The 26,747-nt window shown below is 46.0% G+C and overlaps 2 protein-coding genes across 5 annotated transcripts in view; one reads left to right on the top strand and one right to left on the bottom strand.

Annotated features, from left to right (window-relative positions):
- Positions 1-350: 350 nt before the first annotated feature.
- LOC147233311 (insulin receptor substrate 2-like) lies at positions 351-12,738 on the bottom strand. Its single transcript, XM_086147949.1, has 3 exons — positions 9,924-12,738; positions 9,208-9,707; positions 351-3,247 (listed from the first exon to the last, which is right to left on the bottom strand). Exons 1-3 carry the CDS (start codon positions 12,593-12,595, stop codon positions 3,243-3,245), a joined length of 3,177 nt encoding a protein of 1,058 aa, XP_086004075.1. The 5' UTR covers positions 12,596-12,738; the 3' UTR covers positions 351-3,242.
- A 1,189-nt stretch (positions 12,739-13,927) lies between these two features.
- Positions 13,928-26,747, top strand: part of acp2 (acid phosphatase 2, lysosomal) — a 14,206-nt gene continuing 1,386 nt past the window's right edge. The window contains exons 1-13 of one of the 4 annotated variants that reach the window (XM_086147974.1): positions 13,928-14,061; positions 14,156-14,239; positions 21,342-21,437; positions 21,623-21,709; positions 22,583-22,643; positions 22,725-22,816; positions 22,900-22,998; positions 23,080-23,169; positions 24,866-24,949; positions 25,028-25,076; positions 25,265-25,353; positions 25,550-25,656; positions 26,542-26,717. In XM_086147974.1, the coding sequence (XP_086004100.1) occupies positions 14,195-14,239; positions 21,342-21,437; positions 21,623-21,709; positions 22,583-22,643; positions 22,725-22,816; positions 22,900-22,998; positions 23,080-23,169; positions 24,866-24,949; positions 25,028-25,076; positions 25,265-25,353; positions 25,550-25,656; positions 26,542-26,717 (1,075 nt within the window). In that variant the 5' untranslated portion in view covers positions 13,928-14,061; positions 14,156-14,194. Of the gene's footprint in view, positions 14,062-14,107; positions 14,240-18,460; positions 18,645-21,341; positions 21,438-21,622; positions 21,710-22,582; positions 22,644-22,724; positions 22,817-22,899; positions 22,999-23,079; positions 23,170-24,865; positions 24,950-25,027; positions 25,077-25,264; positions 25,354-25,549; positions 25,657-26,541; positions 26,718-26,747 lie in introns of those variants that run through there. The other 3 variants (XM_086147975.1, XM_086147973.1, XM_086147972.1) reach the window with 3 other exon arrangements.

The following is a 26,747-nucleotide window of genomic DNA, read 5'->3' as shown; positions in this document are numbered from 1 at the left end:
AGCTTCCTGTCTTGGCTCTGTCTCTTGTCTGAAATTGAAAAAAAAAAAAATAAATATAGGCACCGGCTCGAGAGTTCAGTTCTTTATTCTCCAGAGGACAGATGAAGGATATCCTCCTGTTTGGAAACGGATTCAGGAAGCCATTTGACCCCGTGCCAAAAACACGATACTAGCAAGACAGAGGCATGATGGGATTTGTAGTTTTGTAGTTTCTTCTCTATAAAATCAATATAGTCAATATATGCACACCATTTAAGGGACTGCTTATAATTGACTTTGCTCTGCCGTGCATTAAATCCATGTTAATCAGCACAAAGTTCAGTACATGAAATAAGGAAGACAGTTGCATCTCTTTAAATAAATTCATTTATTTCTGTAGGTTTTGCTATTCATAAATCAATACAGACAAAAGCAATACTTGACTACCAGAATTTATAAATCATTCTAATCATCTCGCGTGAGCATCACAATAAACAGTATATTGAAGTATGTACAATGGAAGACGACGACACATTCAAACCGAGTCAGTCCCAGTTGGATCCGTGAGTTTGTCCGCGAACAAAAGGGGAAACGGAGAAAAGCCGCGACCCAAGATCTCTGGGACAAAAAGAACAGAAAAAAAAAAAAAAAAATTGGCAGAAAGAGGAAGGAGCAAAAAGATTTTTTTTTTGTCGTTTTTTTCTCTCACCAAAATAAAAGGGAAACGAATGACACGATGTTAAATTTGGTTCCACTGTTGTAAACTAGATTTGTATTCATGTTGCTATTGCATATGCCGTTAGGTAAAAGTGAGTCATCAAGGCAAGGAGAGTCCTATAATAAAATATTTGTCATATAATCACACCGTGGAGGAACAAAACAAAAACATACGATACGCTGTACAACCCCAAAACACCCTGTTGCTGCTTGAAAAATTGGTAGCCAAAGTCTTTACACAGGAATATCATTGCAACATAGGTAAAATCTAAGTACTCTGTATTTTTAATATTATTTTCAATATTATTCTTATTATTTTATTTTTTAGTTAAACTCTTTTCTATGTACACAATATACAAGACTCTAAAGATAAATACATACCACATCTCTGCACGGTACAGCTCTGCATTATAAACTCTATCCAAAGCATTGCTTCCACCAGCTTTTGTGATACATTCAGATGAGGTTGAGGGTTTGACAATCTACCATCGGGCCGGGCGGCTTGGAGAGTTGACGCGTCTGCAGAGGGCCGTCAAGTATTGTTACTAGGTAGAAACCCACCGGAGGGCTGACGGGAGCAATTCAACTGTCGTCGAAACGTGGGGTTTAACAAACGGCCTCTTCGGGGGTTTAAGAACGCAATTTTACAAATGGGGTTCTGTTTGGCATTTTCTGCCATTTCATATTCATTAGCACAAGCAAACAATGGAGAAATATATACATATACAGGCCTGTCTCAGATAATTAGAATATTGTGATAAAGTTCTTTATCTTCTGCAGTGCAATTAAAAAAACAAAAACTACTTTTTCACGAAATAGGATTTTTGCGTTTTCTTAAGATGTAAGCCATAATCAGCAATCTTAAAATATTAAAGGCTTTCAATATTTCAGTTGGTTTGTAATGAATCCATAATGTATCACATTTTTGTTTTCGTAATTGCATTACAGAAGATCAAAGAGCTTCATCACAATATTCTAAGTTTCTGAGACAGTCCTGTATATCAATTCCATTGTTGTCAGTGTGTATTTTTTCGAGTCAGCTCTAACCAGTGGCAAATGGGATTGAAAAAACCTTTCGCTAACAATTCATATATATATATGCATATATTTTCGCATATATAATGGTGAAGCGCTCTCTCACTACTAATTGGTTTGCGCTGCTGCACGAATACAGCATTAGCATACATTTTTTTGGTCCACAAAGGCTTCATTTTTTAAATGCTCGACGTGCCGCGGCTGAGAAGCTGTTACACAAACTATCTTGAAATTTATTCATATTGTCTACCATTTCGTTATAATTTCCAGACAGCTGATTCTCCAGTGAACTTCCCCAATGGCGCCAAATGTGGCCATCGGCCTCTGCGCTTCTTTCCGTCCTGGCCGATACTAGATTGTTGTACTGTAAAAAAAGGACCACAGCGGGGTGGGAGGGAGGGTTTGGTCGCCTACGTGGAACTAAAGCGCAGGCTTTCAAGGTAGGAGTGTGTGAGGTTTTCAGGCTCGAGTGACTGAGGAACCACGGGAGGTACAGTGCATTCAGATGCCTGGTGTCTTGGGGTTGGAACTAAGTTACAAAGACATGCATGAATCTTAAAAGACATTTAGAAATATATTTCTGTAAGTCCAGCGCTTTCGGATTGGACAAAAAAATAAAACTAGGTTACAATAAATAACAAATTAGCTATTAAGAAAATACTTTAATACCAATACGATAAATCAGATCCGAAGCAGCCCCACTGTAATGTACATTTTAGAAATAATATATAGTAATGGTAAACTAGGCTTTTTTTTTGTTTATAAGTATCCACAAGAGGAGAATAACAATATAGAGGTGTAGGTCCGAAACAGACGTACTGCAATAGAATCTTTATCTCTTCTTTCATAAAAAACATAAGGACAGTATAGACATTAAGGCATTCGGTGGGTCTTATGAGACATTCGTCTTCCAAAAATAAATAAAATATCTCATCTAAATATAGTGATGTACTCAGTGTACTTTTCAGGTTTCGCTATCCTTGCTCACATCTGCCACCTCGGGCAGATTTTATTCATTTTTACAGTGTTCACTGACGTGCCGGTTGGTCACACTGTCACAAAACACACACACACACACACACACACACACACACGCACGCACAGACACACACACACGCACGCACATACACACGCACACACAGGCAATCATAAACAACCCTCAAATAAATAAATAGAATCTGGGTACCGTGACGGGTTTCGCTGTCGTTTGACTATCTTTGCGTCTGTGCTCACGTCGAAATTCTAGGTCGGAGGAAAAATGGCCTCTGAAAATGCTGAAACGCTGGTGCACGCTCGCACACGCGCACACATACACACCTGTCCTACATTCAGCTATTCACGACATGCATAGATGGTGACCTTCCTCTGAAGCACGTGCAAGTGTGTGTGTAAGTGTGTGTGTGTTGCAGAGGCCAGTGGAAGGGCAGGGTTGAGTTTTTTTGTTGTTGTTGTTGTTGTTGTTCCCAAGCAGCAGGTTGGTGAAGGCGCCAAGTCAGAGAACAATGAGTCCTTCAGTCTGAAAGAGACAAGAGAGGAAAAAAAGGGGCTTAATGGAAACATCAAATCACTTCACCTTTTTTATATTCTAATCACATCGAGTCTCTGACTGGTTCATTTAATCTTACTTTTCTGAGCAATCGTTAGACTTAATGTATTCCCCACAATGAGTAAACCCAAGCAGTATACTGGAAAACAAAAGTTGCCCCGCGGAAGCCATTTTTAAGGTTTTCCCGTCTCACGATGGCTGATTTCTGAATATTATAAATATCTATTCATACTGCATTTTTCAGCGGTCACGCGAATCAAACCCCAGGGCCGTTAAAGACATTGACCCGAGTCACCGCTGCCGCTCACTAACACCTCAATATTTGGAATTCCAACGACTCTAAGCCATTTTATGTGACCGTTCCAGCTTAGATGTTGCTCTTTCTCCCAACGCCTACCTGGAGATTTCACACCGTGCTTCCACGTGAGAGGCGAGAGCTCAAAAGCTTCTTTCATTTTAGACGGTTGTATGCATTTTTTTTTTTTCTTTTTTATGTCTGTTTTTCATTTTCATTTTCACTATCAGGCCCCCGCGGCCCTCCCACCCTCCCCCCGACCCTTTGCCAGTGCGGCACAGACAATGCTGAGCATTCAGTCAGCAGACATGACTTGTTGGAGTCTTAAACTGTACAGAGTGAACTCATTCACAGACTCAGATTAGCGTCCGTGTGTGTGAGTGTGTGTGTGTGTGTGTGTTTGTGCGGCTACAATAACAAGCAGGGACTGCGAAAACAAGAACAGCGAGTGCCGCACGCACACACACACACAGACACAAGGCGGGCGGGGGCGATTTAGAGCGCCCGCACTTCATTATTTGACATTAATAGCAATTAATCTAAGGACATCTTGGTATATTGTAATCTCCATCTCTCCTGTATGTGCCTCTTTCCGCGGTGGGAAGCTCTGAAAGGCAGCAGCGGCGGGGTGAGGGGAGGCTTGGAGCGGTCGGAGATGGTTGTAATTACATAATCTGGGATGCAGAGGGATGGCGGAGAGGGGGTTGGGGGGGGGGGTCTCCTGTCGCGTTGCTATGGACACACACTGAGGAGAGAGCCTTCATGTAGTGGCAGCAGGAACACAGCAGGTCGCCGGTTGTTTAAATTGTAACAGCTATCGATTGTATGTGTTTTATTCCCGTGAGTGTGCGTTGCAAAGAGAATGAGCAAAGTTTGACTTGAATGCCATCACCTACACCGGTTCGAAAAGGTCTGTGGTATCTTTTAAGAATGGGGGAGCGGAGAGGAAAATACATTTGGTGACCCCGCTCCTCTGATGAATCTGTGATTGAGCTTCCAGCCCAAACTGCACGGACCCATTGCCCTTACACACCTTGGGCTAAGTATTCCCCCAGCTGCTGGGAGAGTAGTAGTTGCTGCCTGTTCCTGATCTACCCCTGGCCGTCTAATCTCGCCTGCAGAGGCTATAATCTCATCTGGAGCCGTGGCTGGCTAAATGTGGGGAACGCTGGCCATGCAGTTATCTCGCAGCTAACGCTTCTGTCTGGAACATCCCGGCCTACTTTAGCCCCCCTCCTCCCAATGCCATGACACACACACACTGCCTGGAAACTCTGACACAAGAGCCCTGCAGTGTTACGTGTGCATGTTTGTTCTTTATATATCAAGTAACATGGCATTTCTGGATTTCCTGCATCGGGTGTTTTGCGCGATGGCAGCGTCAGAGGCGATTCGAGGAAGATGTATAATAAACTATTTAGCGGCCCGTTGCAGGCACGGGCGTGCACGCGGGCAGGGGTCAGATGCGTCGATTTGGAGAATTAGGCGGCGGGCGTTGAAACTGTTCTTTTTTGGCAGATATTACATTCAAATGTGGCATGTGTGAATTTTAGCTGTGTAACGATATTCGGCTACGTTTTAGATGAATGCACACACACGCACGCGCATGCATGCATATCCCTGCGAGAGAGCTTATGAAAGCAGGGAAAAGCACAAAAACAGAAAAAGAGCAGAGTGAGGAGAAAGCCTGAATGGACTGCGTGAGTCTCCCTCCGTAAACACTCCCTGCCCTCCACTGAGCATGCTCAGAGTCGCTTGGAGCGAGTTAGAGATGCATGGCTGTGCCAGTAGACCTCTTTCGCTCGCTGCACTTCCTACATCGGAGAGTGCATGAACATATATGACTTGAAGTGTGTGCGACAGTTATATGTAACCAGCGCTCGCAGTTGCCGGGGTGCCTCTGGATAATCATCCTCACGGTGACATCACCACCAACAACGGCGAGTGAATGACGTTAAGAGAAGGAGAAGCGGGATTTGAGAGTGGGATAGACACGAATGCCTCTAATCTGGCCCATGAATCACACACACATGCACTCACTGCTGATGGCCATGTTCTGTGCAGCCTGTGGGTGCGGCAGATGGCGTGGATGTCATTAGCAGAGGGATAGTGAGTAGGTAGAAATGCGTGTGAGGATGTGTGTGTGTGTGTGTGTGTACGCACGAACAAAAATATATACTGGTGTGCATGATTCTGTGCCAATCTTTGCATGAGCTGGGCAATAAGTCTTTGCAAGTGTGTGAAGGCAGAGATAAGGGGCAGGTGTTAAAGCCCCACATTCTGTTCCCTTACCTCCAAACCCACACACACACACACACACACCGTCGGCCTCCATCTGCCGATAACGCTGCACAGCTCCTCCCCACGTTGGAGACCGAGCGCTACTTTTGCATGAATGGCGATGTCCGTCGTCATTTCCTCCGAGTGCTAAACGCGCCATTTCAAAATGTTGGCGCCGAGCGTTCTTTGTAACGTATGGCTTGTTTTCTCGCAACCCGTTCTCAATTATGTGGTCAGAGGCAGTCGCTTGTGGTGTCCTCGATTGCAAGTGGGGGTGGGGAGGGCACGGTTTTGTCTTCCGGCTGTTTTTAGAAGCTCACATCTGCAATCTAGAGTCCAAAATACACATCTGGAATGAAGTTTGAAGCAGCAACAACAACAACAACAACAACAACCAACACCACCTTCCTGTTCAGTTTACAAACACCAACATTCGGGTCATGCCTGCAGGCTGGACTACCTTTTTGGATAATCTGTGATTCTATTTTGTCCGATGACCAACTCTGGAGCTCCTGTCCACCCGACGTGCTCAGCTGGAGGGGGAGCTCATCTTGCGTCACCCCCACCTGGACCTCGGACCGTGCCAGGATTCAATTCGAGCGCGATTTATAGCAGCGCGCTGAGTAAGTTGAGATTTTAAATGGGGCTTCGTCGCAGCGAGGGTTGTGATGACTTTGTGTCTCTCAATTTAATTCAGCAGTCATGTGGGTAGAATGAAGTTTCCCATTAAGCCCTCCGGCCACATGCCAAGCCAGTATTGTTAACCTGACTCCTTGTATTCCGTTACAGAACTAAATCAGACAAAAAAAACAAAACCAGCCACCAGGCCCTTAAATATCCACTATTAGGGAACCGACGCCAACTCACGGTAAGAATCATCTCCCTTTGACTCATCAGAGAGGAAGCCTAGGCCTTGTCGCCGTCTGATAAAGTTATTAGTCAGACTGCGAGGTGGAAACAGAGACAGCTGACTTGGCTAATCTGGGTCTGGTACAGAACATCCACCTGGCTGAGCTGTGGCGAGCCGACGGCACGGGAGGAGACCGGCGGCTCGGGGCGAGAGCGGAGGTAAACACAAGCTCTCGGTCACGTGGGCCGCTGACGGGAGCGGGACGTAAACACAACTTCTGATCCTCGCGGCGGACGTCGAAACCTTACGAACGGAATCGTATCCATCTGGGTCGAGAGATACGGCCACGTTCTGCCTGACTTGGGTGTAAAAGCGAGAGGAGAAACTAAATCAGTGGAGTCAAAGCACGGAGGTGTCTCGCCGGAATGAAAACCTGCATAGTTTCGTGTCCGGCCGGGCACGCCGTCTGGGGCCCCAGCGTGACGTCTCGATAAACACGAAATCAAAGCCCTTCTCCGGCGGGGCCCGGCGCCAGAGCCCCGTAGCACAGTTTGACCTCCCTCACCCCTCCCTCGCCGCACAGAGTGCTCAGTAAACAAGCAACGTGGTCTGCAGGCGCCCGCGCTCCCAGCGTGCACCTCCACTAACAAAAAAAAAAAAAAAAAAAAAAAGGCCTCGCCAATGACTTTGTTTGTTGAAAACCTTAAAAAACGAAAGCGTTTCGCCACCTCTTTCTACCAAGTACACAATGCTGCGCTCCGCCTCCATCCCCCTCCTCTGCTTGTCTTACTTCTGCTAACTGAACAGCCTAATGAGGCAGAAGAGCGCCAGAGTGCACGTGCCATCCTGTCCCATTATGCACGCATTCATTCGCTCTCACACTGTCAGGCAGGCAGCGATGGAAAACATAACAGGCGACTCGCTACCTCCCTGCCAAGTGGTCATGGATACAGGCTACAGCGATGAGGGGGGAAAAAAAGAAAAAAAAGCACCTCCAGAGGGGAAAACAAACACCCGCCGTCATGTGTCCACATGTATGTGCTCGACTCCTTCCCTTCCCTCGCCCGGGTCAATTACATCAAACAAGATTTATTAGTGCCACATAAATATTTGCACTCCATCACAACACGAGCGCACGTGCGAGTGAGGAGTGCAGCACGGACCTACATAGAAAAAACAACAAGCAGGCACATGTCCTCCTTTTTTCCTGTAAATTCAATTTCCATAAAGCTGCGGGGAAGCATCATTAGCTAAATGCCTATTTTGCAGCCGACCGCGTGCACCTCGGACAAAAAGCCACCAATTCAATTTAGGGGAATAACCTCGGTACTTCCATATGATAAATAACGTACCAATCCTGTTTTCGTTCACGCACAGGGAAGTCGTGTTGTAAAATCAAAACCGAAAAGGGATTCTATTCAAATGAGCTGAGACAAAAACAGGCACCTCTCGCAGCAACTTTTTAAACCTCTCTCTGCCAGGAATGTGGACCGTGACATCCAGTTACCTGATGGCCGCATAGCACCTCGCCCACTTTGTTGTTTTTGCTCTCCGGCTACAAGGACGCACACACACACACACACACACACACACACTCACTCCATCAACTGCCACCGCCTACCTCTATGTGCTTGCAAAACACTTGAGAATGGTCACGTAAAAGTCACACTCAGTGTTAGCGTCAAACCCTCTGCCATCGTTTTCTGTTTACACCGCATCCTGTGCTGGGGCAGACCTCTACTTTGCTCCCGGGGAGATACCAGGGCACGTTATCGATCGGCAGGATGGCGAGGACGTGGGGGGTCACATTAATTTGCAACACAACCTAATGCCTACCCCAGTGAAAAACGGCGGACGGAAATGCTCGGCGTGAAAGGACGGCTGACAGGAAGCTGCAGAGACAATTAGGCAACTTGACAGTTTGGGGTTGTATTACATTAATATCTGGGGATTTGTGATGTATCTTCAGCTTATTCTGTAAAAACAACTGATTCATAATAAGGACCGGCTGGAATGCGGAAAATCCACTTGTGTACTTTTGGTATTTGCAGCCCACAACAGGAGCAGAGGCAGCTTACCCTGCTCTGTCATGGTGCTTGTTTACTTCACCGCGCTCAGCCCCGGTCACGTTCCACAGCAGCCCTGTGCTGCGTTCACTTACAGTCAGAAACGTTGCTTCTGTTACATGACGGCGGTGGGAATAACAAGAAAAAAAAAAAAAAAAAAAAACAAATCTGCAGAAAAAGTGCAACTGTTCCCTTGCACCATCAACCTGTTATTATCAACATAGGGAGAATTATGAGCACAAAAAAAACTGCCGACCTAGAAGTGGGATTTTAAGTGGAGCATGTGAACGCACCATTAGTACCACGTACTTCATTTGAAATGCAATGACCGTTGGAATTTGAATTCATTTTTTTTTTCCCAACGGCAGAGCCGCTCTCATCTTTCATAACCAGGCCATCTCATGAAGCTGTGAGGGCATTCAAAACCAACCCGACTCACCTTTGGCAGTGGTTGCAGCTTCTTTGAAACCTAAACAGACATACGGCGTGCTGTGTAATCCATTGATGCCCCCTTTGCAGCTGCTGGTGGGTTTGAAGCCAACAAGGTCCTCGCATTTCTCCACAGCCCGATTGTCCAGCAGGTTCAAGGCAATGTAGTTCAACCCGTTGGGGTAACCGGCCGAGCTCTGGCGGTTGACGGGGCTGCCATACTCCTCGTCGGAGCCCTCGCTGCTCCGGGAGGAAATGTTTTCCACGGAGCTGTGCCTCTTCATCGCCTCTCCGCGGGCGAAGGACGGGAAAACAGGGGTCACTGTGGCTGTGGAGGAGAAGGTCTCGGAGCTGTGGCGCCGGCGTCCCTGCGGATTGGCACGGATCACCTTGGCCGAGCAGTCTGGGTCCACCATGGCGGACGGGGTCGCCCCGAGCAGGAAGACGCCGATGCTTTTGGGGACTTCCTGGTCCTCCAGGGAAAGCCTCTGCGCTCTGCTACTCTGGCCGCTGTAAATTCAAAATACAGAATGAGAAATGGTCTGTATGTTGCAATATTGGTAAAATAAATTAACATTTTTTTAATAATTACTTGACAGACCCAGTTTCTCAACTGTAACACCAATTCTGCCTCCTTTCATTAGTGATCACCGCCATCAACAGGTTTTACGTCTTTTATGCTTACCATACTGACAATTAAACCTGACAGCATAGAAAAAGACATACCTGGCTGAGTTGTGAGGCGCAAACTGTGGCGGTGAGTCCGCCGTCCCGAACGTCATGTCAGTGTAGTCGTTTTTCACCTCGTCACCCTGCGACCCTTTGTCGCTCCCAAGGCTGTACAATCCGTCCTCCTCTGCACAGGAGCACATGGACAGCTCTGGCAGTGCGTCCAGACGCCCAGCGGGAGCATCGGCCTCCTTGGGCGAGCGCGATCCCAGCTGCAGGTTTATGTAGTCTGCCAGACAGGATCTCCTTGGACCGCCGCTGTCGCCGCCACTTGAACCCAGCGATGAGGGCTGGCTCTCGGTGGAGGGCGGCGAGAACCTGGAGCTGCTGAAATCGATGTTGATGTACTCCCCTGGGCTCCGGGGCTCTCCGGGCATGGGGTGTTCATTCATGCTAGGAAGGGTCCTGAGGGTGTCCAGGGAGAGCCTGTTGGGTCGGCCCAGCCGCCCTCGGTAGGGGAGGGTCTCTGCCCGTCCATGCCGGACCGGGGAGGGCACAGAAGGGCTCAATGGTAAGGTCTGCGCCCCCGACGGCTGCATCACGGAGTAGTAGTCCGACTCTCCTGCCCTCTGCCTTGAACTCTGAGGGCTCATCAATACATACTGGCTGGTATCTTCAGTCTTGGAGGCCTGGGGTTTGGCCGGAAGAGTTAGAGAGCCAGTCTGGAAGGATGGCCTCATCGATGACGGTTCGCTTGCCAGCATGCTGACGAAGTAGTCAGGGGGGGTCTGGGGCGGAGGCGGGTTACCTGGTGACATGTTCATGTATTCGCCGTGCCTGTCGGGGCTGTCCACGGAGGATTTGGAGCTGCACCACATCCTCATGTAGCCGTTGTCCTCCAGAGAGACGCTGCAGGGGGAGCTGGTCTTGTAACCTCTGCCGGCGGCTGCTTGGGGATGAACCCGGGGGTTCACGATCTGCTTCGGCGCCGAGACGCACATGGGGCTCATCGGCACGTAGTTGTCCGCGTTACCCTGCTGGTGCACCACACCCGGGGTCATGGGCATGTAGCCGTCGTCGCCGAGGTTACTGCTGGAGCTCCTAGAAGAGCCGATCTCGATGTCGCCGTAGTCTTCGGGGTAGCACACTTTGGGCGAGGCGGAGTTATGGCCATCGTGGGTCATCCTCATGAGCGTGTACTCGTCCAGGGAAGCAGAGGACAGGGGCGTCACCACCTTCTGCTGACGGGGAGTGGTGAGGGAGTACGTCCGCTTTCTGTAAGCTTTGTCGAAGGCCAGGCTTTCACCCCCGGCCCTGGACCGGCCCCCGTTGGCCCCTTCCATTATCATGTAGCCACAGGGGTCACCGATGTCTCGCGACGGAGGCGTGCTGGACAGCGAGTCTGGGGTGTCACTGCGGGTCAAGGGGAGATACTTGGGTTCCCCCGGGCTGGAGCTGTAATCGTCACACAGCATGAAGCCCGTGTCGCTGAGGGAGCCAGAGATGGAGGCGCTGCAGCTGAAGGGCCGTCTGGCCTTGTCGGGGGTGGAGACGCCGGCCCCCACTCTCGGGGACATGCTGATTGGGCTCGAGATGGACGGAGGGGAGTTGGATGCCGGCATGGACAGGCTGTGGTGCAGGTTGGATGAGGAGTCCAGCATCCTGCAGGTGCGCCCGCTGCTCAGGGTGTGGGATCTGATGAAGTGAAGCCCAGACTCCGGGCTCGTGGGACTGCCGTTGACAGATATGGACATGGACAAGGGCCGCGTCACGCTCCCGTCGCCCTCGCTCGCCGTTCTGATCCGACAGGATGTGAACTTCCTCCCCGGCGACGTGGCGGCCGTACTGTCCGTCCTGGATCTCCTCACCAGGCCCGTCTGGCTCGGCGGCAGGTTGTTGAGGTTCCGCCGGGTGGGCACGGAGATGGGGTTGGTGCTGGCCGATTGGCTTTTGCTCCGCGGCCTGAACTCCGACAGCTCCTTCATGGCCTTCATGGCTTCCAGGATGGTCTCGTGGATATTCTGCGCCACCACGGAGTCCTCGGCCTGCATCCAAAACTCACCGGGCCCGGTGACGGCCGAGCGGCCCACCTCGATGAAGAAGAAGCTGTCCGAGTGGCCGCATCTGCGGATGTTCATGAGCTGCAGCTTCACCGCGGCCGTGTCCGAGTTCAACTTGACGAAGCTGATGTTACGCCCGGACAAACACAGCCTGTACACCCCGGTGAGGTTCTTCACCTGACCCAAGCCCTTGGCCTTGAGGTTGACCTGCCACACCTCCTTGTAAGCGGTGGCAGAAGAAGCAAGGCCCTCGCTTGCCTCCTCAAAGCCCACCAGTGAGGAGGTCGAAGCCGGGCTGTCGTACACCTTGCCCTCTGCGATGAGATCCGTCAGGACCTCGTACCAACTCTCTTGCTCCTGCTCGTTGTCTGCAGCCACGGCGAAGTACTCGTCCTTGGTGTAGAGGGCGACCAGGTGCTTGTGCTTGGCGTCGGCCCTCTTGTTGACGCACAGGCAGGAGTCCAAAGTTATCACCCGCTTCGCTGCAGACTTATTCTTCCATTTCTTCTCGCTTTCGTAGTACTCCAGACGCGCCGGGCGGCTCTCGGTGGCCTCCCGCAGCACGAAGAAGCGCCGGTGTCCGTGCTTCTGCTTCCGCAGGTAGCCGCACTTCTTCACGCCGCTCGTCCTGGGGAGCAGGGGGCCCCCCGGGGCCGGAGGGCTGGCCATCCGGGCTCACTGTCAGATAAGCGAGGGGAGGAGGGGTCTCCTAAATCGGAGGATTCGATCGGTGCGGGTTTGAATGCAAAATTTGTGTTTTTTTTAATCCATGTCCGTGTTTGCGGGGCGCCCGCAGCAGCAGCGGTGCGGTGCGACGCGGTTCCGGTCCCGGAGAAAAACAACATGTGACGCCGCTGGCCGCCGCGCTAAAAACAGACTAAAACAACCGAGTCATAGGGGGGCGGGGCTTCACCCGGGGAGGCGTGCCTGTCCATCAAAGGGCTCCCCCTTTTCCTATTGGTAGATCAAAGCATTCAAAGCAGGAAAGCTCCGCCCCCACCTCCCCCTCCTTCTCTTCGAACGCTTCTCACGGAGAAGAGGCGCGTCTGTCCATCAAAAGGCTCCGGCGATTCCCATTGGTAGATCAAAGCATTCAAAACAGGAAAGCTCCGCCCCCACCTCCCCCTCGTTCTCTTCGAGCGCTTCTCACGGAGAAGAGGCGCGTCTGTCCATCAAAGGGCTCCGGCGATTCCTATTGGTAGATCAAAGCATTCATAGCAGGGAAGCTCCGCCCCCACCTCCCCCCTTGTTCTCTTGGAACGCTTCTCACGGAGAAGAGGCGCGCCTGTCCATCATAGGGCTCCGGCGCTTCCCATTGGTGGATTCCATCCTTCAAAGCGTCTATACTCCGCCCCCTTCTCGTTGACGCTTCTCACGGAGGCGCGCCTGTCCATCAAACGGCTCCGGCGCTTCCCATTGGTGGATTCCATCATTCAAAACGAGTAACCCCCCCCTTTCTCTTCAACGGATAAATAAAAATTGACGGAATAAACACAGTATTATGTCCCACACAAAAACTCCCCGACGTTGAAAGCACATTTTTATTTCTTATTCAGGTGATGTAATTCACATTTCAAATAGATTCTATTTTTTCTTTTTTTTTCAAAAACATATATCATTATTTCGTGATTGACAGTCCGAAATGAGGCGTTTGGTGACTGCGAATTTTGTAATGCGCATAAGAATACTGGATTGTAAATCATTCATGCATCCGGTAGAGTACTGTAAACAACTGTGACGTCCCGATTGTTATATAAGGAGTGTTGTGACCTATTTATAAACCTGTGTGCATTTCCGCTACGACTGGAAATTTTCGATTCTGATCTCAAACAGCACCCTTTACCGTTTTTATGTTTACCGTCTTCTATGTGTGTTACGGTAATCCAGTCGCTGGCGCAAGAGAAAAACAAACAAATGAAGAAGGACGACCTTGATTCATGGGTGTTGATATATTTACGAGTCCGATGCGCTTCCCTGCTTATTTATTGAGTTTTCAGCTCAAGACGACAAGAACAGCCATCTCAAAGAGAGGAAGAAAAAAAAAGGGCCAAAACAAACGTCGCTTGGGTTCGACGACATTCTGCAGAAATGCTGCCACCGTCTGGATTCCCCTGTAGGCCCTGCAGCCCCGCCAAGTGCGTTTCCCTTCCGCGCTTGATTTAAGATGTAAAAAAAATAAAATAAAATAATAAAATTAAAACCTTCTCGGTGTTCATTACGCTGGAACAGAGCAGCAGACCACAGGGGCTCCTGTGAAGGGCCTGCTAGATGACAAGAGGAAACTTGCGGACATCTGTTCATTGGATCATCTCGGTAATTATACTCGTAATTCTCCCTGTGATCTCCGTGATCATTAGTCATGTCTGTGCAGAGCAGAGCAGGATCACACCCGTGTGGATCCCCCCCCCCCCCCCACCCACACACTAAACACGCACTTGGATTGTTTTTTTTTCATAATCTCCCAACAAGCAGATTGCCTCAGTGGCAAGTTTGAATTGGAGTGTTCGGATGAGGGGCCGGCTTTAACCCCTTCATAGTGAGCATATCAACCCCCTTTAAACAAGCAGATATTGTAGATTTAAGGGTAAGCCTCTAATCACTATTGTTGTAATGATTGTTTTTGTCCGTGCAACTCGTGTGTGTGTACATGTGTGTGAGAAATCCTGTTGACATTTGGCCCCTTGCCTATATTTGCCTATTTTTCTGTTTTGCACACGTGTTAATTTATTGGGGTTAAGCTTGCATGAAGCATGTGTTTTCAGCATTAGTCTCCACCTATAATCTGAGATGTGAGCAAAAACATAAACACCTCCACCAGGATTTAGCAAAGCCATATATGTGTGTGAGTGTGTGTGTGTGTGTGTGTGTGTGTGTGTGTGTGTGTGTGTGTGTGTGTGTGTGTGTTTGCGTGCGTGTGTGTGTGTGTGTGTGTAAATAGCATAAGGGTAAAACAGAAACAAAGCCGTAACTGTTGACCTGAAACTGGAAAAGGCAAAACAGGGGAAATATGAATTCATGTTTTCATTATTTTGCAGCCCGTCCCTGGGAGGTAACATGCCGACATATTCCCACTGAAGGTCTAATCGGGGTATGTTTTTGTCCTTCTTCAGGTCTGACGCACACAGAGACACAGGTGTGCAACAAGTTTCTCAAAAATGCTTCTGCTATGATATTATGAGTCTGCCGCCACATGGTTATCTCCCCTCAGACACAATAATGGGCCTGTTTTCTTGCCAGCGTTCTCTTTTTGGCTGAAAATTAACTCACACATTTAAACTATTTTCTTTTATTTGAGTTGTCTTTATCACACAATGCAACTAAAGTGAAGTGTCTTGGCGCTGGAGGCCTTACTTTAGCAGTATACTATGGTACTCACAGGTTCTGGTTTACTTTCCACGTTAACTTACCGCCACAAATCGATCGAGCACCTGTGTTCCTGGGAAAGCCTTCACTTTACGCTCTTTCCAAACGCTCCTCGGGAGCATCGGGTTTCTTTCAGACGACCATCTGACTCGTATCACTGGCGAATCAAGGTCAGCATTCTTCCTTTTATTTGGAGATTTCAAATTCACCTCACTGCTCAAACAGTTCCTTGTTGTGAACTCAACAAGCATGATAAACCAAGCATTCATTCAATAACATACATAATTGAAGTTGTCACACAGGTTAGTGTCAACTTTGTTATTTCTGTAATGAATATTAAAACTATTAACACATCATTTCAGCTATTACCATATAACAGTCAACATTACTGTTAGTATTAGTATCACTATCATTATCACACTCTTTCTCCGTCTTTCTGTCTCTTTTTCCTGCCTAACTGGTCGAGGCAGAAGGCCACCCTCATTGAGCTGAGGTTTCTGTGCTGGTAAAAAAAAAAAAAAGGCAGTGTCTTCCGCACTGGAGTTCCCGACTGCTCACTCATGGATGACTGTTGGTATTGTGGAAAATGTCATGCTCATGACAACTGCGATTTGATAAAATCTGATGCGACTTAACTTACATATCATCAATGCAGGACATGAATAATGTGCATTAAAATTGAGAAACGCCATTGTTTTAGACAACATATATGATTTCAAGAAGCCACATGTAGCTTGTTATGTTTAAATTTAAATTGGATGCTCATTTATTTGTAATAATTCAATCAGTAAAATGCTCCTCCAAGAGATATAAGCACATACCACAACAAACCTTAACATAATTCACAGGTTTTTAAGAGCATGTTTACCAAAAATTTCCCAATCTTCTTTCTCCGTTGTTCCTAGTTATATGTAATAAGGTGTTTCTATTGTATTAATATGAAAATGTGATATTTCCCGGCCCTCCATACAGCCTTGCGAACTCACTGGTAATGTGTATGAAATGTCAACGTTGGAGTGGAATCCTTGCTGGTGACCTTAACCTGTGGCTACTAGCGCACGTAAAGATCAGCTGCTGCAGCGGCATAAAGTCTTCCAGGATTAGTGCTTCATGTCGCCGTATCCTTGAACAACAAAGCTGCTTTTCACTATGTAAACAAATGCTGATCACGGTACGGGGTCATGCCAGTAAGCTGAGCTCGGAGCCGAGTGTTTCCCATGTTACGCACAAAAGGCCTTTTCACACCTATGTCTTTAACTTGAAACACTTCTTTGATTGTTGAAGTGCAATTATGATGTTTAACCTTGTGAAATCCATGAGCGAAATAAGAATGACAGGTCTCAATGCTAAATACATGCAGTCCCATCCTCACCCACCATTACCCAGTTTATTTTATCTTGTTCATTTATTTTTTTTAACAAATGTTATATTAATCAATCAAATCATTGCTCAATCTGAAAAGCCATCCATCTATTCCCAATGGTGCAGTGTGAGTTATTTGGTATTACCAAAGATTTTGTTCACCTATTGCTTAATAGCTTTTTTTTTTTTTTTTTCCATTTTTCGACTGAGACATTTACATTTAGTAAATATTGTAGCGAGTCAGGAATGTTGGGGTTTATGTTGATGTTTGTTTCTCTGTGGTTTTTGGGTTGCTGGGAATTTTTGGGGTGTGGTTTGGGGTGCAAGGAATTCTGTTTTTTTTTTTTTTACCTGGAATTGAGGGGGAACAGTCAGTTGTATTGCGGGCTTGTGTGGGGTGGCTGTGGCCAACAACAGCTATTGCTTATCAAACGGATGTTTTACTGTCAATCAAGTGTTTTTTCTGACTAAAACGCTACAATGTAATCCAATAGTCTATCTGATTGTTAGCCTATGCAGACTGCTTATATTTTAGACATACAATCTCCCATCATCAAGACAGGCGATGCACTCGTCTAGTATCTAGAGCAGTGGTTCTTAACCTGGGTTCGATCGAACCCCAGGGGTTTGGTGAGTCAGTCTCAGCGGTTCGGCGGAGGTCGTGCAGCACGCCCGACGCATAAATACGTGATGACGTGCCATGCTGGGCCGACACTGGCCGCAGGTGATCACACTCCATAGCTTGGCCTATCTGTGAAGTCAACTTGTGACTGTCGTGACGCAGCGTCGTGCGAATTCTTTCCTGATTTATTAATCTGTTCATACTTATTATGTCGAGCAATATGTACAATATGGATTCACGTGTATAACAGAATGGGATGGGAGTCAGCGTCCTAACTGTTTTTGTGTGAAAATCATGTTTTGCTGGTTTTGTTCTATTTATTATTTTTCTAATGAAGAAGGGTACGGTGAAAGCACATATGAAGCTGGTGGGGTTCAGTACCTGCAACAAGGTTAAGTACCTCTGAGCTAGACTTAAGTGATTAAACTCAAGAACAAATACTCGAAGCGCAACGCACATTATTTCATGACCAGATTCTGACCTCTAGTGGTTGAAGAGGAGAACCGCCATAGAAAAGATTAACAAAAAAAAAAGATTAACAAGCATTCAAGCCACACTGTGCAGCTTGTTTTTTTTTTTTTTTTTTTTTTAAATCCCCAGTAGAGTATAACAAGAGACTACATATATTGTTATTTAATCATTTCAATTTCTAAAGATACAGTTTCAAGGACTCAAGGATAGTCTCATTTTGCGTTACAAATGTAATTTGTTCAATTATTGACTTTTTAACACAGACTTCAAGGATTGAGTTTTCGAAACAACTAAAGTAGATCTGGGCATTTTACGGTCCGCAGGCCACATCCGGCCCGTTTTGCATTTTTATCCGGACCGCCAAACCAATATTTCTGAATATTTTAACAAGTATATTCAATCAATATTAAATTTAGAAACTTATTTTTTCTTTTATTGTTTTCCAAAATAATGTCAGTCGGTACATTTATATTATTATTAATGATTTTAAAATTGCAATAAAATACCAAAATATTGAACTTTTTAAATTGCAATTTTCATTTTGCTCACCAAGTTGGCCCGGGCATAAAAATTAAATCAGAAATGTGGCCCGCCAGCCAAAATAATTGCCCACTCCTGAACTAAAGCGTCGTCTTATCGTGCGGGTAGTTCCAGCTCCGACCACGCAGGGGCAACAGAGTATCGCGAGAAGACACACCCGGAAGTGCACACGAAAAAACCAACCAACTGTCAGCAGAGCGGTTGCAGCTGAAGACCCCGTTCTCCCTCAAGCATTCTGTAGCAAGCTAATGCAGGTTAGCCGACACGGACTCTACCATGGTTTCTGGTCCGTTGCTCTTTCTGTTTGTGGCGGGTTTAGTCTGTGGAAAAGCCGAAGGAAAGCTGGAATATGTAACAGTGGTGAGTATTTGTCGTCGGTCGCGGGACAGCGCGACGCAGCGTTGGAAATTCACCTTTTTTGAGTTGGCGGTCGCATATTTTCAAACACGAGTAGCGATGTCAACATAATTATCACTTATTAGAAATACCTGCGGGTCCTCCGAAGTTCGGCTTCCATGACACCAAGAACCCTGAATGTTAAAGTAAAATGCGAAATTCAGCTCAACTACCGATTGAGTCGCTTGCAAGAGGACGCGACTAATCTGTTTTAATTGTCTTTTCTACAGCTGTCAAGCCTAAATGAATAAATAACTAAAAAATAAGGACATTCTGATAAACGAGTCCTACTGTTTAAGACCATCGTGATTGTTCACTATCGTGTCAGAGGCTCATCAACATTGTCAAACGTTAGTTGTGTAAAAAAGCTCAAATTAGGTAATAATTTTTTTTTAAGCACCCATTGTGTGTGCTGGGCTTCTTGGTCGCCTCCGGAGAGAGCAGGGCCACACATCCTGGAAGTACGATGGTCGCTGCTGTCAAAAATACACATTGTTTCAGCACAATAGAAACCGTTGAACCCCCCCCCTTACTTCTGCCTCGTGATGTTTATTCAGATGTGAGTTTCAGCACCAGTTTAACTTCAGATCAATATCCCAACCTTACCCGATGTTCAAAGATCGAGATTGTCCAAAGGGCAGTCTTAGCATGTTTATATGTGCCCGAAAGCAATGTTTGCATCTGGGCCGCATCTTCCACTGACTCCCCTGTATTTGTAAAATGTGATACTAAAACCCTTACCCGCTATCTTCACTGTGATCTGCAAGGCAGAATCTCATTCACCATGCATATCACCATGCTTACCATGCATATGACAATAACCATTATAAAGACACTTTCCCTTTTTTTTAACACAGAGTGCTTATATTTTTACTATTTTCCATATTTTCCGATACTTTGCATTCAACTGCTTTTCACATAAAATGATTATAATGAAAATAATAGTAATACATTTCATTTACTTACTTGACACTTATACAAAAATTATAGATTTAAAATAACCAATGAAATGGAAAAATGTCACAAAGTGGAAAAAAAGTGTATGTATGTATGTATGTATGTGTGTGTGTATATTCACATACATATACACACACTGATGTATGTGTTTATTAATATATACACTCTCATGCATCTACCTACACATTCAAAACAAACAAATAACTTGACTATTTCAACTGTCCACTTTCTGCTGTGCAAATTGAAATGTCCCTGTCGTGGAACGATTAAAGGCCCATTCAATTCTACTCTATTTTCCATCCATCTGTAGCTGGAATGATGTGTTAAAGGCCTTTAGTTTTGAAGATAAACCCAAATATTTTAGGGTGTTACTTATATTTTAAGCTTTTCTCAAAAGTTGACACTTCGACAGCTGTCAAATGATGACAACAACGATCAGTTGGTATTATGTAGCTGTGGTTAACGGACGTTGTGTATGCGGGTGCTGTAGATCATCCTCCACAGTTAATTGTCACGATTGTCACTTTGTTTCACTCAGTGGAGCTGCTGAATGAAAAAGGGTAGTTATCTCATAGCCCCCACCCCCACCCCCACCCCCCCACCCCCACACACACACAGACACACAACAGGGTTGCCTGCAAGATGAACTGTGAATGGCTCATAAGGCAAATAAGATTAGGAGCATTGAATGGATAATCCACCTTAAAATAGTCAACACACTTTTTTTTACCGGCTATTTATGATGGACCAATCAACCATGTTTATGATCACCCTCTACATCTGAGACCATCTGTCACCAGAAGGGCCAAAGTTAAAACTGTTTTGCATAATGCTTGACATGGTTGCTGATGTAATGTTTCCTTGTAGTAGGATTGAGGGATTGAGGGAGTGGCTGCATAGAAGTCTGTAGCCCTGGAGTTGTCCTGGAGTGTGGGGGAAATAAATAAGCTCTGCTCCTACCCTGGCAGATCACGGCGTTGAAAATAGCATCAGAGACAGTTTATGATGGTGTCTGCTGATATGGAAGCATAAAAAATACTTATGTGGGTTTATGTTGCCTTTCTAAAAAGTCAGGGCCCGCAGCACAAAAGCCATGCCCCAGACAGTGCTGAGGTTGGCAAGTGTGTATTGCGGTGCATTGATGAGATAGAGATCGGTCATACATTGCAGTTGCAACGACATTTTTCAGACTGAGAGATAAGATACAAGAGATACAACCACTTCCTCTTGCCATCCACCCATCATCTGATTCTTATCCTGCACTCAGGGTTTCGGGGGATGCTGGAGCCTATCCCTGCTGTCATCGGGCGAGAGGCGGGGTACACCCTGGACTGGCACCCTGACGAACGTTCACTCACTCACTCATTCGGGGCAATTTTCCCAATTTTTTTACCAATTAACCTGTTTTTGGACAGTGGAGTTAAGCCGGAGAACTCAGAGGAAACCCACACAGACACAGGGAGAACATCCACTTCAGAATCGAACCAGTGTCCTTGCTGTGAGGCCAAAGTGCTCATCACCACTGCGCAAGAAGTGATGCAATGAGTTGCTAGCGGCGTGCCCCCTCCCTGTATCATGGGATCCCAGTGATCCTTGGAGCTCAGTCGTCAGGGGCAAAGCGTGGCTGAGATAACCCCCCCACCCCATGACACAAAAAAAGAAATAGATGATGTTTCAGGTGTTGCCTTGTGTCTCCCCTTGCAGTTGTTTCGCCATGGCGACAGATCACCGGTCAAAGCCTACCCCACCGACCCACACAAGGAGAACGACTGGCCACAGGGCTTTGGACAGCTCTCGCAGGTCAGGACTCTTTTCTGACCCTCAACCCGCCACTTGATAAGTCTATTTCATTTATGGAGTTACGAAATACTATACCAAAATTTGTTTTTCACACTTAATGGTGGCAAAGCAGGTAATGGTGCATGGCTTATTTTTATTTGCTGTAAAATTCGTGGATCAACTCCTGCATTTGCATTATCTCACAGGAGGGGATGAGGCAGCACTTTGAGCTTGGCCAGCTCCTGCGGAAGCGATACAAAGGCTTCATCAATGAATCCTACAACAGGCATGAGGTACTATTGTTATACTGAAAGAATAGATTTTTTTTTTTGACATGTGAAACTCAGAGACCTTTTGGACAATTAAGGTCTTATTGCACTGCCACTGTTCCATTGCAGTGGTCATATTCATATCTATAATCATATTTTTAATAATGTTTACACTCTTTCTATCAGCACATATCCAAGTGCACCGTGGATGGCAAATAAGGAATTTCACTGTACAGGGAAACATGTTTCTACACTCTACATTTGACAATAAACGCTTTGAATTTTGAATCTTTATAAAATTAAACACTCAGGTGAAATGACTCAGTCACCACATGTGCAATAACTGAATCTATATGTACAGTAACTCTTCCTACATTTGTAATAACCCATACCAAAATGTGCAATACTGGAACTTTGTGCACAAAAATTCGTACAAACATGTGCAATATTGAAACTATTTGTAAAACTGTGCCTTATCGCACTACATCCTGATACTGCATGACTTTATGTTGCTTTTTTTATATATTTATTTTTCAACTTAAGTCTCTACTAAATACATGAATGCTTAGCTGTGGTGTGAGTGGTTACATGCTGTGCGAAGTAAAATGCGAGAATAAATTGTAGCTGCAGGGCTCTTTTTCTTCCCATTTTAACTTCGCACACAATTGTGGAGTCACACTCAAATTTCGTTGTACGGCTGTCCAATGACAATGAAGCTTATATTCCATAAATGTCCTGCAAGGTGGGTGGATGAGCTAAGGCGTGATCTTCTGAGGGCACTGCAACCTTTCTGCAAGCCTATAATTTGCTCCTTTGCTCTCAGTAGACAGAGTGGGTGTAGAAAAACATGGCAGCCGTTGCTCAGCTTGACAAGTCAGATTTTTTATTTTCCTGCAGATCTCCATCCGCAGCACGGACTATGACCGCACCCTGATGAGCGCCGAGGCCAACCTGGCAGGTGCGACCGTCTTCTCCCCCCCTCAGTGTTTGTTGTTCCGATGTGTCACATTAACAGTTTGACACCATTCCTGTCCCCCAGGTCTCTTTCCCCCCAGCGGTGCTCAGGTCTTCACCCCAGACCTGAAGTGGCAGCCGATTCCCGTTCACACTGTGCCACAAAGCGAAGAGAGGGTATGACTTTGTCGAACCACCAGAACTCCGCTCATGCCTCTCGACGATTTTTGTCCTCAAACGCTTCTCCTGCTGCCTTTCAGCTCCTTTCCTTCCCTTTAAGTGACTGCCCACGCTACAAGCAGCTGATGAACGAAACTGAACAGACAGAGGAATATACCAACATCACCACCACGTACCAGGTGGGTTACCTTCAACAACACTGGCCCAAATCATGAGAATTTAGATTACACTGATGTGACTTGTTGTGTGTTTCTGTGCAGGATATTATTGACCTGGTGAGGAATAAAACTGGGCTCAATCACACTAGCGTGGAGAGTGTTTGGAGTGTGTATGATACACTCTTCTGCGAGGTGAGAATGTGCGCGCACACACACACACACACGCAAGGTTAGACTTCTAAATAATGTCTAACCTCGGCTTAGGAATTTAATTCATTCTTTGACTCCAATCATGAACAGAAATCAATGTTTCCCATTGAAGTCAATGGAAATCCCTTTGATCTGTTCTCTCACCCCAAAAACATATACTCTTTTTGAAACTTTTTCATGGGTTTATTTGTGGCAAAAAAAAAATACAGAAAGGACTTAAAGATAAACTTAATTAATACTGTGTTTCTGGTGTTCTTTATCTTCTTCCAGCACTTGTACTTGGCAATTTCCTTCAATATATCAGTGTCCATACAAGATTCTCACTAACGCTGACACTATCTCCAGCAAGCGGTTATTTCATCATTCAAACTAACAATAACTTTTCTACTCCTAACACTTGAGACCATTGCTTCATTAATTTAATTACCTCTTTAGCCACATCAGCCATCTTTAGCATATCTTTGTTCTTCAGTATTGTACAGATAGTCTACCAAGCCATGTCGTAGTGATCAGAGAGATCTGTACCATGAACACCACTCTCATGTTTAGCTATCATTTCCTTCATCAGATCAACTGTAATCCTAAACTTCTTCTTAAAACCGCTATCACTAGCACTTTTAACTTTTTGGGAGCCATAATGAGGGCTAACTTACTGAAGAAGCACAAATATGCGTTATAACAGGAGAACACGATGATGAACAATGTAAACAATGTAAAGTGCTACGCATGATTGCCGCTATGCTACAACACCTCAGGGCTTGTTTGTTTGTGTGTTCATGCACTGAGACTTCTTCGCAGCTCGTAAAGATTAGCTTCACCACCTCAAAATGTTATTTTTTTCCAGATTCTTGCTGGCATTTGATTTTTTTTTTTCTTTAGTCCTCTGAAAAATCATGCATTTCAAAAGTCCCATGGTCAGTTCTGAGGTAACCCTGCTGGCTTTTGACCTGTCTAAAGGAACCATCCTTAAGAGTCACTTGAATTGCTAAATATCTGAATTCCCCCTATTTGTGCCTATTGTTGCAGTTTGAGCGTGAATGACTGCTGAGTGTGTTTTTGATTTGGTTGCTCAGCAGCAGCTGTGCTGTGAAAACCATTTTGATATTTCTGAGTTGGGAAGAGCTGTCTGCCTCTAGTTGCAGTTTCACATCTGTGTAGTTACATGGGTACTGTTGTTGCGGGCGGCTTCTGAATGTCTGAATGTCTCTATGTGTGATCAACAAGTACAGGCTGAACTGCACCTCTTGCCTAGTGACAGCTGAGGTTGGCTCAAGCTTATGAATGGATGAGCATTTCCTTTAAAAATGATTTGAATTGAATTTTTCCAATATTTATTAATTCATATGTTATTTAAAAACCAGGCAATAATTGAAGGGTGCATGAACAAAGTGGGAAAATTTATGAATGAGAGGGTGAATGGTCATATGTCTGTATATGTGGCTGTGGTTGTGCCTGACCATGGATCCAGGGTGAACCCTGCCTCTCCCCGAATGACAGCAGGGATAGACTGTGGCCTCCATGCAACTCTTAGAGCAGAAGTGGCACAAATAATGAATGAATGGACACTAATGGCATTTGTGTGCACAACGTCTAAGCTGTCAGGATTCACATGTATTGATCGTGTATTGTTTGTTGTTCAACACGATAGAAGATTTCGCGGTCATGTGTGTGTCTCCAGGCCCGCCACAACATGTCAGCGCCAGACTGGGTGACCCCCTCCGTCATGGAGAAGCTCAAGATCCTCAAAGACTTTGGATTTCAGGTAAAAGCTTATTTGTTTTGTTTTTGGTTTTTTTTGGCATTTTCAGCTTCGGAGTCAATAATTGTACCCTTTTTTCAGGCCATATTTGGAGTCTACAAACAACGGGAGAAGAGCCGGCTGCAAGGAGGTATGTGCGCTTGTGTGAGTGCGTGCGCGTGTGCCAGCCTTCTCAAGTTCATGCCCTCTGTGGACAGGGCACACAAATGTAGTAACTCAATCAGATTTTAAAAGAACTTTTATCCCATTTGTATTTTGAGAGACTGCATTGGATAGCAGGTCCATCCAGCGTTTGTGCTCTTCTCATTAAACTTGCAGGCCTCCTGTTGGGTGAAATAGTGAAGAATCTTACAGAAATTGCTGCTTCAGAGTCTCAACAGCGACTGAAAATGATGATGCTCTCTGCGGTAAGTCTCCCCACGTGTGTGTATGTATATGAATACACACACACACACACATACATCCGTGTACCCCCTCTCTGCAACTTGTGGATGAATCCTGCCATCATACAGACTCTTGAGTCCACAATTATCTCCAGAGGAACACCATTTTTTTGGGGGGCGTTGGCACTTGACGGGAGACCTGTGTGTTTGTACTCCGCAGCATGACACCACTGTTGCGGCGCTCCAGGCCAGCTTGGACGTCTTCAATGGACGGCAGCCACCATATGCCTCATGTCAAATATTTGAGCTGCACAGGGGCGATAACGGGTAAACACACACACACGTACAAAGTAAACCCGGCTCTCAAGATAAATATTGACACACTTGCAGCCTCATGTGATGTTAAGGAAGTGATACTAGGAAGAGTGAAATACATTTTGATCCACTTTGGTGTGTTTGAAAGGGGAAGCCGAGCTTGTGGCTCTGGTTGCTTGTGTAACAAATTAAATTTCCACATTGAAAGGTATTGAATTGAATGAGAGAATGTAAAGAAATAAAGTGGTTTCATTAAGTGTATTTGACTTGAAGATGCCGGTGGTAGTGGAGGAGGTTTTTCATTTTGTGCTGTATTGCTTAACTTATGGACTCCACACTTAATGCTACGTGTTGCTGAATGTAACTTGCATACTTTGCTATACTTTATGGCTAAAGCGACAGACATGTAGCCGCTCCTCTTTTTAAAAACAATCTAACTGAGCCCGACCGGCTTTGAATGACTGCTCCGACGCTTTGTCCATTGACATTACCACCGTCCGCTGTTCAAAATCCCCATAAATGTCTCCTGCCTCAGTATCTCACTGACAACAACTTCTCCAATTCCAAAACACGCACACCTTGCTCGTTTTTTCCCAAGGTTTTCTTTGGGCTATCTCGCGGCAGGTGGCGCGTCCAACTGTTTTTAAATGCCACTTCATGGCCTCTTTGGTGTCAAACACTCATCCTGCTTACTCCTAACTGAGATTTGGGCTCCAATCACAAAGCAAAAAAGTCACTTAGCGACGTCTTGTACCTCGGAAACTCCTAAGTTTAGGCCGTTGTAAGTCAAGGTTTGTGCTGGAATGTGAGCCAGCCGTTGAGTGTCAATTTGTTTTGAGCTGCTAATAAAAGCCTGACTCTACGTGTGTGTGTGTGTGTATGTGCTTGTGCTCCCAGCTCGCTGTCGGTGCAGCTTTTTTACCGGAATGACAGCTCAGCGGACCCTTACCCTCAGCAGCTACCTGGCTGCGCCCTTGACTGCCCCTTGGAGGACTTTGTGAACATCACAAAGCTCTCCATTTCAGAGGACCGAGACCAAGAGTGTCAAGTGCCTTTGAACAGGAGTGATACAGGTGAGTGATTAACAGACACACACACACACA

This window comes from Fistularia commersonii, chromosome 6, assembly GCF_037954325.1.
Source record: "Fistularia commersonii isolate RoL2024-O1a breed Wild chromosome 6, RoL_Fcom_v1.0, whole genome shotgun sequence".
Classification (NCBI taxonomy): Eukaryota; Metazoa; Chordata; class Actinopteri; order Syngnathiformes; family Fistulariidae; genus Fistularia; species Fistularia commersonii.
Note: the sequence above shows the minus strand (reverse complement) of the source record. Positions and strands in the feature narration are given on the sequence as shown.